General features: G+C 43.4%; 1 protein-coding gene across 1 annotated transcript in view; it reads right to left on the bottom strand.

Annotated features, from left to right (window-relative positions):
• Positions 1-7,878, bottom strand: part of Hdgfl3 (HDGF like 3) — a 52,874-nt gene extending 44,996 nt beyond the window's left edge. Inside the window, exon 1 of the mRNA XM_057756608.1 lies at positions 7,347-7,878. Coding sequence (XP_057612591.1) covers positions 7,347-7,430 — 84 coding nt within the window. The 5' untranslated portion in view covers positions 7,431-7,878. The remainder of the gene's footprint in view (positions 1-7,346) is intronic.
• Positions 7,879-20,229: the final 12,351 nt, after the last annotated feature.

Below are 20,229 nucleotides of genomic sequence, written 5' to 3'. Positions count from 1 at the left end.
ACATACCCCAGGACTCAAAAATACAATTTCTAGAGACTCATCCAAAGAGAATAACTAATGACCTAGCAAAAAGAATGTTTCTGAATCTTGTTCTATAGTTATAAATTTGAATAACCTATGTCATATAGCAGAACTAAAATCATTTATAACCATACTAAATACATACTCACGTTGGTCATAACTGGGTACAGGGATATTAATCTTTCTATAATGAATATTATTCACACAATATAACTTTTTACTCAGGAGAAATTAGTATCTACAGCATGAAATTCAATGTACTTTCTTTTTAAAAAGCTGATAATAGTACAAATCATTTATAGTACTAAGATAACTGTATCAGATGAAAATCCACCTTGCAAGAGCCCTGCTGGACTGTTGGCATTAAAAAGAAAATCTGTTGGTGTTTATAAAATACAGGCCTCGTGGTGGTGGTGCCACTATTCGGGAGGCAGAGGCAGGTGGATCGCTGTGAGTTTGAGGCCAGCCTAGCCTACAAAGAAAGTTCTAGAAGAGCCAGGGCTGTTACACAGAGGAAAACCTGCCTCAAAAATAAATAAATAAATAAATAGAGTGATGATTAACTAGAAAGTAAAAATAAAAAGCACACAAAATTAAGCCTTGGTCTAAAATAATTAGATTCACAAACTAAACTAGCCTAATTATTTTCACATTCTTTTTGTTGTTTGTTTGTTTTGTTTTCAAGACAGAGTTTCTCTGTGTAGCTCTGCTGTCCCGGAACTCACTCTACAGACCAGGCTGGTCTCAAACCTTGTGATTCTACTGCCTCTGCCTCCTGAGTCCTGGAATTAAAAGTGTGCATCACCAAATGTCATTTTCACATTCTTACTCGGAATTTCTTTACCTGTTTCACAAGTGAAAGTCAGCAACCTGCTAGCAGGGCTTGAAGTGATCAGAAAAGCATTCTGCCAAGGCCTATACCTATAACCACATCAAACAGACTAGGTTCTGATCTGACTTTTGAATATTCTTAACAATAGAAAACTTTCTCCTGTTTACTAGCCTAACTGCTTTAATACTAAAGGACACTTCCAATAAAGTTGTTTATAATGCTAAACTATCAGTCATCTTACAAAAGAATCATAAATAGTATCTTACAGTAGAGATGTCATGACAGAGAATTAACGCAACATATTAAGGATAAATAGTATCTTACAGTAGAGATGTCATGACAGAGGATTAACGCACATATTGGTATTAAGGATAAATAGTATCTTACAGTAGAGATGTCATGACAGAGAATTGACGCACATATTGGTATTAAGGATAAATAGTATCTTACAGTAGAGATGTCATGACAGAGAATTAACGCACATATTGGTATTAAGGATAAGTTGCCTGCTTGCTCTTAGTTTATGTAAAAGAAATGAGACAATCTGCCCATTTCTTGGCAAGGTCAATGAAATCCCTGGGGAAGAGGCTTTTTCCAACTAAAGACAACTTCTCTGGATGTATGCCACGGTAGTGAACATTATGGACATCTTACTTCATGTTGAGATTTAAAAGAACTTAAATTCTTGAAAATATGAGGCCTGCTTTCCAGAAATAAAGTCTTATGTCTAATACCTTATTGCCAAAGGCAAACAAACAAATATAGAAACATCACCACCTGGACAGTGCTCCTGTGAGGAAACCCAACTGTTCCAAAAACGTTTATATTAATAAAGATTATAAAATACATTTTATTTATGCTTTTAACTAAGTGTCACAAATTTTATCTGAATTTTGAACTGTACCTAGCACTGTGCCTCTCACAGAACAAAATTTCAGTAAGAGTTCGACACCTCACGCAATACAGGAGGGTGAGGTAGCACACTGCTGTAAAGTTCCATCACGAGAGAGAGGCTGAGACAGATCTAGAGCATGATCAAAATTGATTTAGTGAGAACGGAACGGAAAGACAGATGCAGGCAAACAAATGAAGCTGAAGTCAGAACTGAAAGAAGACCAAAGAGAAACTTCTAAAGTAGCAAATGTAATCTCTTTTTTGTCTTTCTGTCTTCCAATACCTGGGGATGGAACCCAGGGCTTCACACTGCTAAATGAGCACTAGCACCGAGCTCAATCTCTAGCAGCAAAAGGAAAGCAAAACCCTGAAAACTAAAAATGGTGAGATCGAATCCATGTAGCTCACGGGATCAGTTGTGTGAGAGGGCACTTTACCACATCTGTCCCAAAATGTATTTCTAAAAATGAAGGTAGAACCCACGTGCAGCCTGGTAAGCGTTCCTGTGAGCTCTAGCTTGTCCAGCACCAACAGGCAAAGGCACAGAATAACTGCAGGGCTTCTCCCCACTGTATGAGATCTCCACCGCCAGCTCTGCTTGTTTTTCAGTATTATATAAACAGATTTATACTCAATATACTGTCACGTCTGGCTCCTTTCTCTCAACTTTACATCTTTTTTGGGTGGGTATCAGTAACACATGACAGAGTTGTCTAATCATTCTCCTGTGAGGGACACTGGGCTGTTTCTACTAGTCTATTATGGGTAAGTCACTTCCTACAGACACTTTTATACAGACCTTTTGGTGGACATAAACACATTATTATTATTATTTGGTTCTATAACAACAGACTGCTATGCCACAAAGTAGGTTTGTGTTCAATTCCAGTAGATGAGGCCAGAGTTTGGAAATGAGAACAGTGTTTTAGAGTTCACATAAAAATGTACTGAAATCTTGGGGGCGGGGGTGTCTCGGTGTGTTACCCAGACTGGCCTTGAGCTCTTGCACTCAAGCCATCCTCCTGGGTAGCCTCCCGAGTACTGGAACTAAAGACTTGTGAAGACTTGGGCTAACATGCCTGGAAATAACTTGGGGGTGTGGGGGAATATTATTTTAACGTGTGTTACTTTTCTTTTTATGATGCATTTGTTTAACTCTGAGAATCTCTGATTCTTTGTCTAAAACACCTGACAGTCCTAATAAGGGCTGAACAGCCAATAGGCAGACGGGGCTGGCAGGCTGCAGTTTAAACAGGAGGAGAACTCTGAAGAGAAGGAGCAGCAATGAGAGAACAAGGGAGAGGGTGTCAGGGGCCAGCCATGGAGTCAGAATGAAAGTAAGATATACAGAAGTAAGAAAAGGAAAAAGGCCAGGGGCAAAAAGAAATAGGGATAATTTAAATTAAGAAAAGCTGGCAAGAAACAAGCCAAGCAATAAGCCTCTGTGAGTGATTTATTTGGGAGCTGGGTGGTGGGCCCCCCCAAAAGTCAAAAGAGTAAAACACAACGAAGAGGGTGGACACTAGGGATAAAATTCAGGGCCTCATGCATACAACGCATTGGTTTACTACTGAAGTCCGCCATATCAAGGTTTTCAACTGAAAAAGCTCCTGAACGGAAGCACACGGTCTTGGAAGCTATTCTCTGTACTGAGTAACACAGGGTGCTCGTAACTCATACCCAAGGTGCATAGGGGAGTGTGGCAAGAAAAGACTATTCTAAAAAGTCAATTTCACTATAATTTAATATAAAAATTGACATTAATGCCCTTACTTAGCCTTACTGTGGTTTACTGCCATTTGTGAAAGCTTGGTTGAACAGAATCACTGAGAATTTAATTCAACTAGCTTTCACCAAACATACAAATGACTAAAAACTTCCACACAGATATTAATGAATACAAGCACACAGCTTTAAAAAAATGGCTCAATTGGGATGTGTAACCTAAAAAACAAAACAAAACCTCTTTAGAAGATTATAAGCTGTGACCACTTGATTAATTGGGTCCCACAAGGAGCAGGTCAAAAACATTCTTAAAAACTAAGGCTTAAAAATATGGATTTAATACCTTGACCATAAAAGATTTGAACTATAAAATACCCTCATCTCACGTCATTCCCTTTGGATCATATTCATGTTTATTTTTTAATGTACATAGTAGTAGTATAAAATAAGAGGTATACACAATTTTAAGGTAAATTTACACATATTAGGGATGCATACTGAAATTTTACCAACAGCATACTCAGTCAAGAGTTCACATCCTTGTTTAGCGCACCTTAACTTTTTAGTTTTAAGCTAGCAAATCTTTATACACAGATGAATTTCTAGTTTCTAAAGCCATATACAATAGTCCGCAGAAATGTCTAGCTGCCTTTAATGTTAAAATAACACAGGCAAACAGTAGGAGAGAGGGGAAGAAGACAGGACTTGCCAGGGAGAGACACGAGGGACATTTCCTAGTTACTGGTACTAGTCTCTATCTCAGTAGATACTTTTTATTATATCTGTGTATATATTAGTCAAACTCAGTGAATGTACATTTATGCTTCCCTTATGTAAATTTTACCACATATGGAAAAAAATCCATTAAATATGTTGACCTCTAGTTAATGACAAGCGTATATAAGAGTAAATTATACTAATGTCTATAACTCACTTTGAAATATATCAAATTAAAATAGACTGCTGTATGGACAGAAGGATTGACATATGAACAGATATGTGATAAAACAGTATAATTAATAAAAAACCTAGGTGAAAGATACACGGATATTCACTGAATAATTGAACACCTCTGCAGTTCTTCATGGTAAAATAATTTTCTCAACACATCTACTAAAGAGCTGAAAACTGACAGACATTAACTTAAAATGGTACAATGGTAAAATGTAAATTCTAAATCTATAATGAAAAAGGTACGAATATTTAAGCACACTGCTTTGGGATACAGCAGTTCCTTATCCTCAGGGTGTGTCTCAAGACTCACAGTGGAAGCCTGGAATGGGCACAGTACCATAGCCTATAAACACTGTTTTTTTTTCCCTTGAAATATACATAACTATGAAAAAGTGAAACTTATAAATTAGGTAGAGAGATTAACAATAAAGAAAAATTAAAATACATTGTAATAAAAGTTACTCGAATGCAGTCTTTCCCTGTATAGCTGCACTGTACTTTTGAACTGTGGGTAATAAAAACACAGATAAAGGAAACTAATAAACTCTTTATGTGGTGAGAATTATCCTTATTTTACAGACTACTAAATTGAAATTCAGAAAGATTATAGAAGTAGACCAGACCATTAAAAGTCAAGGCCAGGCAGGAATGGAAGACAACCTTTCCAAGTCCTGGGTCCTCTGGACCCAACTTTCTCACTAGGTGCCACCCTGAACCAAACATCTTCCTCCCAAGCATGGAAACTGTTCTTCCCGTCCTGTACCTCCTGTACCGACCAGCTCTGACTTCTCAGAAGCTCCCTCCTACAAGACCCAGCTTCTTCTGCTGCCTAGCTGTGATTCTTTGGGGCCGCACACATTGCAACCCCCACATTACATTTTATGTGTGGGGAAAGGACAGGAAATGTGACGATGCTGTGGTTTCCAGTTAGTACTTTAAGTATCAGTGGACAGCTCTAAGTAGGTATAAAACGAGGGAAAACGCTGCGTGAAACTGAGATGACGCTATGTGGAATCAAGAGTAGGACCTCGAAAGAGCTTTTTCTAACCTTCACCCTTCCCTGGAATGCAAAATGTTGCTCATCATAAAATAATTTTCATAGCCAGGCCCTTTCCTTAAAGTTAAATCGAAACATGCCGGTTTTTCTTCCATGCACTGTTTTAAATCTGAAAACCTAATGGACTTTTGCTTTCTCATCTCCCTTTCTATCTCGGTTTGGAATTATACCTTCAGGGATTTTTTTTTTTTTTTTTAACTAGGTAAACAACTAGAAACACTTCCGTAGCACTTGGTTTCACAAATTACCACAGGTGGCCAACCTGTGAGAGCAATATGCTAATGTGAATGTCAGTATTTTCTTTGGGGCCACGAGGAGACATTTTTCAAAAGCAAGACTGTAAAGAATGATTGTGGTCTTCCACTTTTGACCACGCACATATCTCCTCAAAGCGCTGTTATTACCTCTTTCTGGACAAGTGCGCACGGGGCTCCCGAAAAGACCTTGCCCTTGTGAGTATTGTATACTATTCTGTAGCATCAAAAACAACAAAACCATACAACAAGCAGTAATCCTGCTCTGAAAAGCTCGCCTTATTTTAGGACCTGGAGAACTTCTTACACCCTCATGGAGTCTGAGTGAAGCTTTTCTCCTGATGCCTGAGGTTGTTAGGTTGGGAGGTAACTGGAGGCGACTATGTTGGAGCCGCAGACATGGACGTGCAGGCAGTTAAAATGATGGGTTCCTAACAGTGCCTGAACCACACGCCAGATCCCCGAAATTCCCGGCTCAGTGTCCTTTCCATTTTAAAACCATGCCAAAAACAAACGTTTACAAAAATGACTATGTCCATCCATTACCTCAACTTCACTAAATTTCAGCCTGCCCCTCTTGATGTCACTTCCTTTCCTAAATGAGTGTGTTTTCCCCTTGGTCTTGTTAGCTTCACTTCATTACCACACAACACTCGAACTCGCGCTCCCAATTTTGGCCAGCTTTTTCCTTGGCTATTTTTGTTCCTCAGGGACATCAACACTGTTTCCGAGATGCCTTGACTATCCTTTAGATTTCAGGCAGTCAACTGCCGACTATTACAAAACTGACGATAAAAGTGGTTTATTTTTAAAACATGAAGCGCGCACACACCCGGCAGTGTGCTTCTTTCTTAGTCAGGGAGTGTAATAAAAATGCCGAATGCCAGGTATTAAATGCAGATGCTTTCGAGAGAAAACCCTGGCTATTTAGGAAGACAGCTATCGTGGGCTGTGGTTCGAGCCAAGAACAAGGTTCGGAAACTGACCTAAAACAAATATGGAGGTGAAAAGGCACAAGCAGCTTCTGGAGCTCATCAGCCTGTGACAGGCTATTTGGCGTCAGTTTCTAAGGACGAGGGGCACCAGGAAGGCACCTGGACAATGAGGGCACAGGCGGGGCACAGGGGATCGCGCTCGGGGAAAACTCAACAAGTCTGGAAGGTGAAGGATGGCACCGGGATAGAAGATGCTGCCACGAGGCTCTCGCTGGCCTCTGCTCGACCAGGACTGAGCGCCACGGGCGACACTGTCGCCGGCTCGGTGGGGGACAGCTTTTGGCTCTCCTACCTGCCTCGACGTTCGCCCGGGACTAGGGTGTCTACCCAGGACCGTGCCGCCCACCCGCTCCCCGGGTACGATGGCGACGTCGGGCCTGTCCGGCCGGACCCGCCTTCCAAAGTGGGCGTCACGATGGCCGCCGAGCGGGCCGGATCCCTCGCCTCGGCCCCGAGGCCGGGGCCGAGCGCGGCCGGAGGCTCAGTCCAGGCGGCGGCCGGCCGGGCGGCGGGGCTCGCGCTGAGGTGCTGATGGGGAAAGGGGGCGGGCGCGCCATCATGAAGGGAAAATGGTGGGCGGGCGGGCCCGCGCGCGCGGCCGCCGCCGTACTCACCCGGGCGGGCCAGTGCGGGTAGCCCTTCATCTTGGCGAAAACCAGGTCTCCCGCTTTGTACTCGCGGGGCCGCGGGCGCGCCATCCCGGGTCGTCTCCTCTACCCGCTCGTCCTTGGTCGTCACCGCGAAGATGCAGAGAGGCCGTCCCCTCCCGCAGCGCCCCGTGCGGGCCGACGGACAGCGCCGCGCGCTCCGCGCCGGGCCTCGAGCTGCCGCTCAGACGAGAGGAAGCGGCGAGGCGGCGGCCGAGGCGAGCGGCGTCTGGCTGGGTGTGCGGTGACGGGGGGACCGCAGGCCCGGCAGATCCCCGCCCGGCTGCGGGGGAGGGGAGCACGCGTCCGGCCGCGCCGAATCCCGCCGCCGCCGCCGCCGCGTGCCGTTCACAGCAGCCGCGTCGCCAGCCTCTGGCCGCCGCCGCCGCCTTCCCGCCGGGCTTGCTGGGTTCCGTGCGAGCTCCGGGCCTCGCGCCTCCTCCGAATTCCTCCTCGGGCAGCGACCGCAAACACGATCTTATTATTGTTCTCGCGCGCGCTCAGCACCCCCCCCCCGCCCTCTCGCTCGCCCGCCCGCCCCGCTTCCCTCTCCTCGCGCGCCGGCCGGTTAATTCCTAGGTGCACGGCCGGCTTTCGCGGAGAAACCGCGCGCGCCGCCCGGCTCGCAGGCTCGCTCGGCCGGTTTGGTGGTGGGCGCGTCCTCCCGCAGCAGCGAAGTCGGTGCCCGGCGGGTGGGAGCGCCTACTCCGAGGACGCCCGCCGCCTGCTCTCTTTTGTTCTTGGCCGGGAGCTGCCTGGCGTAGCCCAGCCAATCACTACCCGGCCGCCCCTCTTCCCTCCTGCCCGCGCCCACCCCCCACGGGCTGCACCCCCCTTCCTGACCGCCCCCCACCCACGGGCCACTTTGTGGGTGTTCTCTGGTGAGTGGGGGGTAGGGGGACGACAAAAGGCTCCCGAGGCCTGGGGATGGCCGCGCGGGGAACTCTGCCTGGTCACTAGGCTGCTGGAAAGAGCTAGCGACCTCCTTAGGGTTTTGCCCCAGGTCTGCCCTTAACAATGAATGCAGTGTGACCCACCTAGGGCGACCTGCTTCACTGGAGTCAAGGCCAGTCTTCACCTTGACACAGTCGAGTTTTGAACATGGACCCATGGTCCAGTGCCCATAGCCTTTATGCTTCTTTATGTAGGGGCTTCATGGGTCAACAGCTTTGGGGGGAAAGATTTAGCCTGACCAAGTCACTTGTTTTCTGTGGCAATACGCTGGGCAGCAGCTTCAGGTGATTTCTTGCTACAGGTCAATAGGTCTAGAACGTGGGTTCGCTGTTGTTTTATTTGGAAATCAGCTGACTGCTTTCAAAGACATTCTGGGAGCGAGACTCTTGATAACATCTTGGTGAGAGGTAAATAAGAGAATTCACTCTTTTCCGAATTGGCCTGATGGATGAAGGAATGCTGCCCCTTCCTTCCATCACTAGAACAGACCTTAGAAGGTCCGCTGCTGCGGCTGTGGCCTGCACGTCGCGCAGAGGACAGCCTGGCTTGGGGACTACCCTCTTTGCCGTTTCTCCCCTCTGTAGACAGTGCGTTTTCCAGGCATCTGTTTCCCTGGCTTGCGCTGTGGAAATTGTTTTAATGCAGGCTTCCAGTGACCAGGGCCACAGTCTGTAGACTTTCTGTGGAGTGTTTACTTTGTTCACCGTTCTTAGCCATTTCTTTTCTGCATCTCTTAATCCCGCCCCCACCATACACACACACCCCTCACCTTTTCTGTGGGCTCACCTTCTCTTCTGCAAAATAAATCTAGGTCTTTCCCCTTTGCTGTCATGGCCTGATAATGTACCATCATCAGGTGCATGATATGCTTCTAGGAATCAAGTCACACCCATTATAGGTACCCGTAGAGTGTTTCCTAGGCCCTCATGCCAAAGCCACATCTCTTGACAGGCTACCAAAGCCCTAAAGGTTCAAAGGCGGAATGGTCCAGTCTCCCGGTGGACTTAGGGTGGTCATGAGTAGAGGAGGGAATCAGTAGAAGTTACCATTGTGAAAGCCATGGAAGGAAGTTTAGCTGGGAAGTAACATGATGGTAGTTGGTTTAGACAGAGTACTCTGGTGCCAGTGTAGGCTAGGTGGATCGGAGAGTGTGGCTGGACCAGGACCCTCACTGAGGGACTTTCATCAGGAAAGAAGACATGGTCTCAGACGTCTTGCTGACTCCCGAGTGGCAACTAGGTAGGAAGATGGTGATTGAAATCTGATTCCTTGGTTTCTAGACAAAGTAACAGGATTGTGGGCATTGGGGAAGGTTAGGAAGTCTGTGAAGAATTGGCGGGTTTGCAGATAAGACCGCAAATGGTTTTGGATGTGTTGAGATTTCTGTGGGTCCTGTTTGGTGGGCTTTTGGTTAAGGCAGAATGTAGAAATTTGAATGACATCTGTCAACAGGTGGTTACTACAGCATAGTCTAGGAGTGTGTTGAAGGAGAGAAGCAATTGCCAAGTTTGGAGACAGGTCACCAAATGCTTGGGGTCAATTAGAAGTTCAATGTCGTAGGATCCAGAGTTAGAATGCATTTCTAGAAGAAAGGGGATGTCTGGGTAAATGGCACAGAGGATAAGCGAGCTGCTGGAGGAGACGGGCCCATCTATTATGCTGACTGGGAGGTCACTGGTGACCTTTTGAGGACGGTTTGAATAGCGGTGGAAAGAAACCAGAGCGGTGGCTTGAGGTGTGTCAGAGGCAAAAACGTGGACACAGAAAGTGCAGACCGCTCATTCTCACGAAGTAAACACATCAGGCTCTAATAAAAACTAAGTAAACACCAGTGGAGAAAAGACAACAAGAAAGCAGGAGGGGGCCGTTCTGTATGGTGCTTGGCTTGTTTTTAAAGATAGGAAAAACGAGGAAACAGCTAACCAAGTAGTTAGAGGTAGTGTAAGAGGGGATAATGGACAGGACTTTGGTTATTTTGAGAAGGCAGACATGTCCCCCAGTTTTTTGGTTTCTTTTTTTCAGTTGAGCCTGGCCTTACTGCTCAGCACATATTGCTCAGGCCCTAAGCAAGCCAGACTTAGTAACACAAAAGCAGGGACTCCCGTTATGGGTTGTCTTTGGATGATGATCAGGACTGCCAGATGTGTCTGGCTGTCTCTGCAGCCAGACTGGATGCTGACCTCCTAGGGAGGAAACACTGCAGGTTTCACTGAAGGCCTGACTGGTCTCTCCACTTTATACAAAGGACTGATGCTGTGGAAATGCTCGATCCAATATTTGGGTAACAGAAGCAACCACACGGAGGTTAGAAGGTAGAGAAGCAGAGGATGCTCTCACAATAATCTAGGGCGTAGCAAAAGCCACAGACGATGCTGCTTGGACTACCTGAAGTTACTGCAGGTCTTGGGAATTCTGAATCTGAGCTTACAACCTGTTTCATTGAGGTCATTTCCATTCTTCCTCTTTCATCGTCCTGTTCCAGACTGGGGGAGAAAGTGGATAGGTTTAATGAGTTAGTTGCTACTTGGAGAGAAGAGATTCAAGATGTAGAGTACATCAAATGCTCAAAGAATCTGCAAAATTGCCTGTCATTTTTGTTAGCGTAGTTCTAATGTTAGTGTGTATGTAGATGAAGAAAGCATTAGGTCAATATTAATACCCATTCCTTCATTTATTCAGTGAAAATCTGTTGAATACTGGTGTGCACCACTCACTTTCTAGAGACCCAGGACCATAGAGAGCAAAGAGTGATGGTACCAGATGCAAAGTCATGAACGCAGTGGTGTGGGATTCTGGGGAGACTGGGATCTCTGACTCTGGGTCTCTCAAGGGGATGTGGAATGAAGGGTGTAAAGGGAATGATGTTTTGATAGTTCTAAGCTCGGGCATTCAGAGGCCTCATGCTTCCATTCTGAGTCCTCTTGGAGTCCCAACGCCATGTCAGGAATTGTGAATACTTTGCTGCTGTGGAAATGGGGTGGGGCATATGGAGAGATGGTGTCCTAAATAGCTTAAACTGTCAGCATGACACAGCCTAGTCCGTCACCTGAGAGAGGAGTCTAGTTGGTGGACTGTAAGATCAGATTGGCCTGTGGGTGAATCTGGGGGATGTCTTGATTTACTTGATGTGTATGTGTGGAGCCCACCGTGGGTGACAACATCTGAAAGATTCTGTCTCAGAAAACCAAGTGGAGGACTCCTGAGAAACAGCACCCACGGTTGACCTCTAACCACATACGGCACACATATAAACACCGACATGCCTGTACACATGCAAAAATAATTTAAGATTTATTGTTTGTTTATATGATTGCTCTGTCTGCATGTACAGATCCAATGTATAGTGGGCATTGGATCCCATTATAGATGGTTATGAGTCACCTGGGAATTAAACTCAAGACCTCTGGAAGAGTAGCCAGCGCTCTTAACCACTGAGCCATCTCTCTAACCCTACAAAAATAATTTTTAATGTGGGAGCAGATTGTAATTTAAGAAAAGATAACAGCCAGGCCATGGTGGTGCACGCCTTTAATCCCAGCACTTGGGAGGCAGAGGCAGGCGGATCGTGAGTTCGAGGACAGCCTGGTCTACAAGAGCTAGTTCCAAGACAGGCTCCAAAGCTACAGAAAAACTCTGTCTCAAAAAACCAAAAAAAAAAAAACCAAAAAAAAAAAAAGAAAAAAGAAAAGACAGAGTTTAATAGCAGTTTAATAGAGCCAAAGAGAGTGACATAAATGGTCAGAAGAAAAAATTGTACTTGGAGCTAAAAAAGGACGACTTAAGGAATTTAATATAGTCCTTCCAGCATTCTGCTACTAGTCTTGTAAGTACCTGTGGGCTATGAATTGTTTAAGTCTTTATGGAGTCCCAAGTGATGGGACAAAGGAAGAATGAGGTGGAAGTTTTGTTGCTACCAGGAGTTTTCTAAAGCAGAAGATAACACTATGATCGAATATTTGTGAGGACCCCCCATTTGTATGTCAAAACACTAATTCTCAATACATTTGTAGCATTAGTTGCCGGGGCCTGCTGTGTAGCTCTTCCCTCTGATTGGAAGATTCCCTCCCAGAAAGAGACTCCTGAAGACTCAGGAAACAAAAGAAATTTACAGATCTCAGGAAGCCCCTAAAACTGAGGAAATTCACAAAGGACCACCCTGTGACTAAAAAAAAACAGTGAGTGTTTATGTAAGCAGGGTAAGGTTTTCAGTGATGCAGCTGCTTTGAGAGTCCTCTGCTCCCCTATGTCAGCCCTCACCCACATTCCTCTGCACCCCATTTCTGAGCCCTCACCCACACTCCTCTGCACCCCTATCTTAGCCCTCACCCACACTCCTCTGCACCCCTATCTCTGAGCCCTCACCCACACTCCTCTGCATCCCTAGTGGCCCTCACCCACACTCCTCTGCACCCTTATCTCTGAGCCCTCACCCACACTCCTCTGCACCCCTATCTTAGCCCTCACCCACACTCCTCTGCACCCCTATCTCTGAGCCCTCACCCACACTCCTCTGCATCCCTAGTGGCCCTCACCCACACTCCTCTGCACCCTTATCTCTGAGCCCTCACCCACACTCCTCTGCACCCCTATCTTAGCCCTCACCCACACTCCTCTGCACCCCTATCTCTGAGCCCTCACCCACACTCCTCTGCATCCCTAGTGGCCCTCACCCACACTCCTCTGCACCCTTATCTCTGAGCCCTCACCCACACTCCTCTGCACCCCTATCTTAGCCCTCACCCACACTCCTCTGCACCCTTATGTGAGCCCTCACCCACACTCCTTTGCACCCCTATCTCTGAGCCCTCATCCACATACCTATAAGTAACCCTAATAAGCTCATTGGATCACTGAGTTAGATTTGAGTGCAATCGTTGGTCTGTCATTTGGTGCCCTATTTGGCGTGAATAGACATTTGTGCAAGTTTCCTCCAGGGAAAGACCCACAACAAGGCCTTTGGGAAGTGACTAGAGGAGGAGGTGAATCTCTTAGGACGGGATTACTAATACCTTTACAAGAAGAGGTAGAAGAGAGTTTCTTCTCCTCTCCATCTACCGTGACAAGATGGCGTCTGCAAACCGGAAGGAACACTCCCACCAGATGCGGGAAATGGCAGCTCCTTGGATTTCCCAGCCTCCAGAATGTGAAGATAAATGTCTGTAGTATTTTATTATAGCAGTCTTGAGAGACCCAGCCCCAGCGGATGTGTAGCCATAGCACAATCCCTGAGCACCCTGGCTCTGAACCCAGAGCCAGTGATAGAAACAGACCCTCGATCAGGGACCTGATCTGGGGAGAGAATCACTTTATCCCTGAACCCAGAGCTAGAGAAAAACACCCTGGATTGGGGACCTGAGCCGGGGAGAGAATCACTTCATCCCTGAACCAGAGATAGAGAAAAACACCCTGGATTGGGGACCTGAGCCAGGGAGAGAATCACTTCATCCCTGAACCAGAGCTAGAGAAAAACACCCTGGATTGGGGACCTGAGCCGGGGAATCACTTCATCCCAAGCTAGAGAAAAACACCCTGACCTTGAAACCAAAGCCAAAGGAACACACTTTGCCCCTGGACCCAGAGCTTGTTAAAGAAATTCACTCTGAGCCTAAAATTAGAGCCTCAAAGATAAAAAGGACCAGAGAAAGAAACATAATTTGGCCCTGAAATCTGAGCTATGTCTGCCCCTGACATGATACCAGCTAATCCCAGGACAGGAACGTGGTAACCTCTAGTCAGAGGCCTGACCTTTCTGGACCTTATCCCAGGGAGGTAGGAAAGCAGTAACCTCTAGCCTGGAAAGGTGCCATGACCTTTTCCCGACCTCAACCCAGGGAAGTAACTACCTCTAGAGGCATGACCTGGCCTTCATGGGTACCTGTACTCAGGTGAACACATACACACACACAATCAAAAAATCTTAGAAAACCATGCGATTATGACGAATTAATAAAGGTACTAAGATACTACATTTTAATGAAGACACACATGAATTTTTGGATAATTAAATGCTCAAACTAATAAAAATAACTCATACTCCCAAATGGGAAGAAGTGAGAAAAAATATCATAGAATATAACATAATTACACAGAACCCATAAACTCATATATACCAATGATCACACCAAAGATAAAGTGACAGATTTTCTAATTAAAAGACGGACAAACTGACTTAAAAAGACTTTATAGTCTCACAACGTTCTCCTCCTCTCTTTTTTGCACAAGTCTTACTTTGTAACCCAGGTTGACCTTGAACTCATCGCAATCACCCTGCCTTCAGCCTTCCGTGTGTTGGGGCTATGGATATAAGTTACCACTCCCAGCAAGAGAGATAACATGAATAAAGACACTCAACAGTGAAATGATAGGCAAGGAAGACAGTTACAGATTCAAATAGCTTTATTTGTATCAAACAAAATAGACTGCAATGCATAAAATATTCCTATAAACTGGTAGGGCATGACCAGGGGTGGATTACCCCCAGGTGACCACCACACAGTGAACATTTGACAGTGCCTACAGATGATTGTGATCTGCACAGCTTGGGTTGAGGTTGCTGCTACCATGTGGTTTATTGAGGAAAGGAGCGTCACTGGACACTTTACAGTACATGGTACAGAACCTCCCCTCTAGGAAAGAATTATCCTGCCCCCAATATCAATATGCATATTTCAGAAATGCTGCCTCAAAGAGAGAGTATTCAAAAACAAAGGGACCAATAAATGAAATCCTTAATTTGTATAGATCAATAACTTATCTCAAAATATATAAAGAAAACTAGACAAATTTACAATCATAGTTGGAGACTTCTAATTCTCTTAGAAACTGGTAGCACACAGAGATTTTACAAAATCTGTGAGAGAGCTGGGCTATGGCTCGATAGTAGAGCACTTTGCAGCATGCAGAAGCCCTGGGTTCAGTCCCGAGCCCCGCACATACGTTAGGAAGACCATTGTTGGTAGCACAAGGAGAGCTGGGAAGGCGGCCCAGTGGGTAAAGCACTTGTATAAGAATAAATGAGTTCAGATCTTCAGAACTCAAACCCAGATACAGCAGCTTGCATCTGCAATCCCAGAGTTCCATGGTTAGATGGGAGGTGGGGACAGAAGAGTCCTTGGAACCGTGAAGGTCAGATACTTAGTGTGGCCTGCACAGAGATGAACCCTGCGGCCTTGCCTCCAAGCAGGAAGTAAAGACCTGTACCTGAGGTTGTCCTCTGACCACACCAGGGGCATGTATGGACCTAAACTAACGCACCACACATGAACACACAAACAAAGATAAAAACACAAGTAATAAATGTATTGGATAATAATAATTAATATGTAATAAAACTTAACAATAACTAAGTAATAAATATATGACTAATATATTTAGGACACAATTCCAAATACCAAGTATACAATTTCATATGCATATGAAACATTTACCAAAATTGACCATATGCTGGGTAACATAATTTTTAATATCTTATAATTTTAGCTTTCTAAAATAAGACTTGTTATAGCTTCTGATCACAGAGCTATGAATCAACAGCAAAAATGTTAGTAAATTTTTTTGAACTTGGAAATTAGACAATATTTTTATTTCTAATTTTAAATAATCCATGACTCAAGGAAGAAGAAGCAATGGAAATTAAAATATATTTTGAATAACAATAGTGGCAACTTATCTGTACTTTTAATCTCAATTTAAAGCTGTTTAGAGAATTTTAAATTGATATCATAGAAATAAGGTTGAAAAGCAGTGACTTATTCAGAAATCCAGGAAAAAGCAAAATATGATTAAAAAGAATTAAATATATGATAAAATATATCATAAAGAGATTCAACAAAGCCAGAGATAATAAAACACATATGTCACTATAGAATTTGATCAAGATAAAAGTAAAAATAGTAAATATGAAAGATGAAAAATGGTACATTGTAGGCCGGGCGTGGTGGCGTACGCCTTTAATCCCAGCACTCGGGAGGCAGAGGCAGGCGGATCTCTGGGAGTTTGAGGCCAGCCTAGTCTACAAGAGCTAGTTCCGGGACAGGCACCAAAGCTACAGAGAAACCCTGTCTCGAAAAACAAAAACAAAAAAAAACAAACAAACAAAAAAAAATGGTACATTGTTTCAAATCCTATGGATGTTTAACATAAAGGACATTGTGGACAACTTGATGCCTATTTTGAAATATTAGTTGAAATGGACAATGTCTTGGGAAATATATCTTACAGAGTTGACACAAGAAGAAAGACAAGTGAGAATAGTTCTCCATCTCCCAGAGAAATAAATTTCATCTGTAATCTAAAATCTGGGGGCTGGAGAGATGGCTTAGCGGTTAAGGGCACTGACTGCTCTTCCAGAGGACCCAGGTTCAATTCCCAGCACCCACATGGCAGCTCACAACTGTCTGAAAATGCAGTTCCACGAGATCTGACACCTTCACACCAATGCACATAAAATAAAGTTAAATAAATCATAAATAAATAAATAAAATCTGTCCAAGAAAATTCCAGACTTATGTATCTTCACTAGCAAATCATATTAAATATTTTCAGACTTAAACAATGCCAATACCATACAAAACCAGAGCCTGCAAAGACAGTGAATTTACCAAACTGTTTAATGAAACAATATATTAATATCAACATCTGACAAGTATAACACAAGAAAAGAAAATGTCACTCTAGCCTCTCATAGATAAAAAAAATCAACTAAATATCAAATCACATTCTGGTATATATCAAAAGGATAAACCCATCACAGAAAATTGGAATATAATCTAGAACGTAAGCCAGCACTTGAGAAACAACTGGTGTCTTTACCTTAATAGATTTTAGGAGAAAAAAATCACGACTCTTCAAAGAGGATGGTGCTTAAGTTTAACACTATTTCAAACTTGAAATAGGAATTTTCTTACTCAGATACAAGACATTTATAAAATACTTGCAGAAAGTATCATACTCCGTGGTAAAATATTGGAAACGTTCTCCAGAATTATGAACACAAAAGGGCATCTGATACTGTTTCCTGTATTTAAGAGTTCTTGTCCAGAGAAATATGATCAAAAAAAAGTAGAGTTGAAAAATAATAGATCCACTTTTTTCACTGATAATGCAATTATGTAATACAGTCATTTTTAAAAACTGGAAGCTGTCAGAATTAGGACGTAAACCTGGGATTTGATGCCCTCTTCTGGCCTCTGTGGGCACTGCACTCACATGGTGCAAGTAAATACACACATAAACATCATTTTTTAATTTTTAAAGAAAAATAAATATATTTATAATAGCAACAATTATAAAGCTAAATTTTAACTATGTTATCATTTATAATAACACCAAAAATCAATTCCTTATGAGCAAATTAATAAAAGATTATAACCTTAAACAGGAAGCTATATAGTATTATATAGAGAGATTAAAGATAATATCAACATATCAGGTGAATTTCACATACCTAGCCTGGAAACTCAATATTATAAATGCATTACTCCACTTTAAACTGATGTATGGGTTCTAATTAAGCCACATTAAAATCTCAGTGACTTTTTGGGGTATGTAGATCTTTGCTTCTAAAACTTACATAAAATGTAGAGTTCCAAAAAGAAGCTTGATAATATTAAAGAAAAATTTGGAGGATTTGTGTTCCTATATATTATTATTTTTCAATATTAGTTCAATATACAGTAACCAAGAGAGTAAGTTTTAGCATGAAAGTAGATTAACAGACAAGGAGATAAAGTTGCAGGATCAGCCGCTAACCCACACCTGTCTGAATTTTTGAGCCTGTGTGATAGCGTAGACCTATAACCCAGGTATATAGCAATCAGGAGGCAGAGCTAGGAGGATTACCACTAGTTTGAGGCCAACCTGAGCTATATAGTAGAATCTAGATGTCCTAGTGAGCTTTACTTGTCTACTTAACACAGCCTAGAGATGTCTGAGAAGGGAGTCTCAGTTGAGGGACTGCCCAGATAACACTGACCTGTTAGCGTGTTTGTGGTGAATTAATTTCTAACCTGATGTCAGGGAGCCCAGCCCACTGTGGGCAGCATCATTCCCTGGGCAGCTGGCCCTGGACTGTATAAGCAAGCTAGGAAAATGGACCTGTGAGTAGGTCAGCAGGTAGAGTTCCTCCTTGATTTCTGCTTCAAGTTCCTGCTTGAGTTCCTTCCCTGACTTCCCTTGATGAACTGCAACCTGTAAGCTTGAACTTTTCCTACCTTGAGTTGCCTTTGGTTAGAATGTCTTATCAACACAATAATAAAAAGGGAAACCAGACCAACAGGCTGCCCAGATCTATGTATAAAGATCTTGTCTCAAAGCTAAATAAATAAATAAGCAAATAAACCACCGTGATATCTATGAATGGCTTCTGAGAAAGATGGTACTCTGGAAAGACTACTGTGTTTTAAATAAATAATTCAGGATCAATTGAGATGCTGATACTTCAATTGAGATGCTGATACTTCCTCTCTCAAATCCTGAAGATTTTCTTTATATGTATTTTTAAGTTTTTTTTGAGATTATAATGTAATCACATCATTTTGCTTCCTCGCTTCCCTCCTTCCAATCCCTCCCACGCACCTCCCCTCTGCTTTCTCAAATTCATAGCCTTTCAAAAATTGTTATTGCATTCCTAAATACATGAACACAACCAGACCAATCTGTATAATGTTTCTCGTACGTATTTGTTTTCAAGGCTGGCCGTTTGGTACTGGAGAGTGAATTAATGTTCTCTTCCCTGGGGAAGACTATTTCTCCTGCTTTCAGCATTCTTTAGTTGCCTGTAGCTCTTTGATGAGGCTTCTAAGCGCTCCCCCCCCCCCCGTCTCTGTTAGCATGTCTGTTAGCATGTCCATTGGTGGTGTCCTTGTTCAGGTCTTTTATAGGCAACCCTGTTGATGAGACATCATGTGTGTGTAACCTCTCTGACATCAAATCTCGAGTTTAATCTCATATATCAAAAATCTTATGTGTTTAAATGTGAAAAAAAACTGGGAAAACAAGCTGATGATCTCAAGGAAGATAAAATTCCTAAAACAGAATATATCCCCATCAATGTAAAAGCTCTAACTGTGAAGGAAAGGACTGATACAGTATAATAGGATTCTTTAGTTTAGATGGGAAGTGAAAAGAAAAAACACAGAGTGTAAAAAAGTATCTTTAAGACAGAAGTAATAAGAGGATTATATCCAGACTGTATGAAAAAAATATATAAATTAGTAAGAAAAGTACCAAAAACCAAGATGAGTGGAGAATTTGAATAAGTTCTTTTTTTTTTTTTTTTTTTTGATTTTCAAGATAGGGTTTCTCCGTAGCTTTTTGGAGCCTGTCCTGGAACTAGCTCTTGTAGACCAGGCTGGCCTCGAACTCACAGAGATCCGCCTGCCTCTGCCTCCCGAGTGCTGGGATTAAAGGCGTGCGCCACCACTGCCTTTAATAAGAATAAGTTCTTTGCAAAAGATGTTAAACACATGGGAAAATACCAAGGTTGTAACATGAATAATAAAAATCCAGAGACAGATATTGGGGTTCAAGCCAAGTATCAGAAAAGCAAAGCAGCCAAGGCACTGGAGAGTTCTCATCTCTACCAATGCTCAGACCAAAGGTGCGAACCATCGAACACCAGACTGGAACTGAGCCCGAGACCTGTCTCCTCCCGTTTTATGTTCCTCTCTAGTGCTGGTACTAAAGGCGTGCACCACCACTGCCTGGCCTGCATGACTGACTAGTGTGACTGCTTCGCACTCTGATCTTCAGGCAAACTATTAAGACACAAATACTATACCACTATAGGTGCTGGCAAGGAGGTGGGACAAGTGAAACCCTCCTCCCCTCCAGTCACTGTTTTATTCTTGGGAGTTACAGTTAAAGGCAATGTCTCACATTTGGAATATTCTATGTA

Source organism: Chionomys nivalis, chromosome 23, assembly GCF_950005125.1.
Source record: "Chionomys nivalis chromosome 23, mChiNiv1.1, whole genome shotgun sequence".
Classification (NCBI taxonomy): Eukaryota; Metazoa; Chordata; class Mammalia; order Rodentia; family Cricetidae; genus Chionomys; species Chionomys nivalis.
Note: the sequence above shows the minus strand (reverse complement) of the source record. Positions and strands in the feature narration are given on the sequence as shown.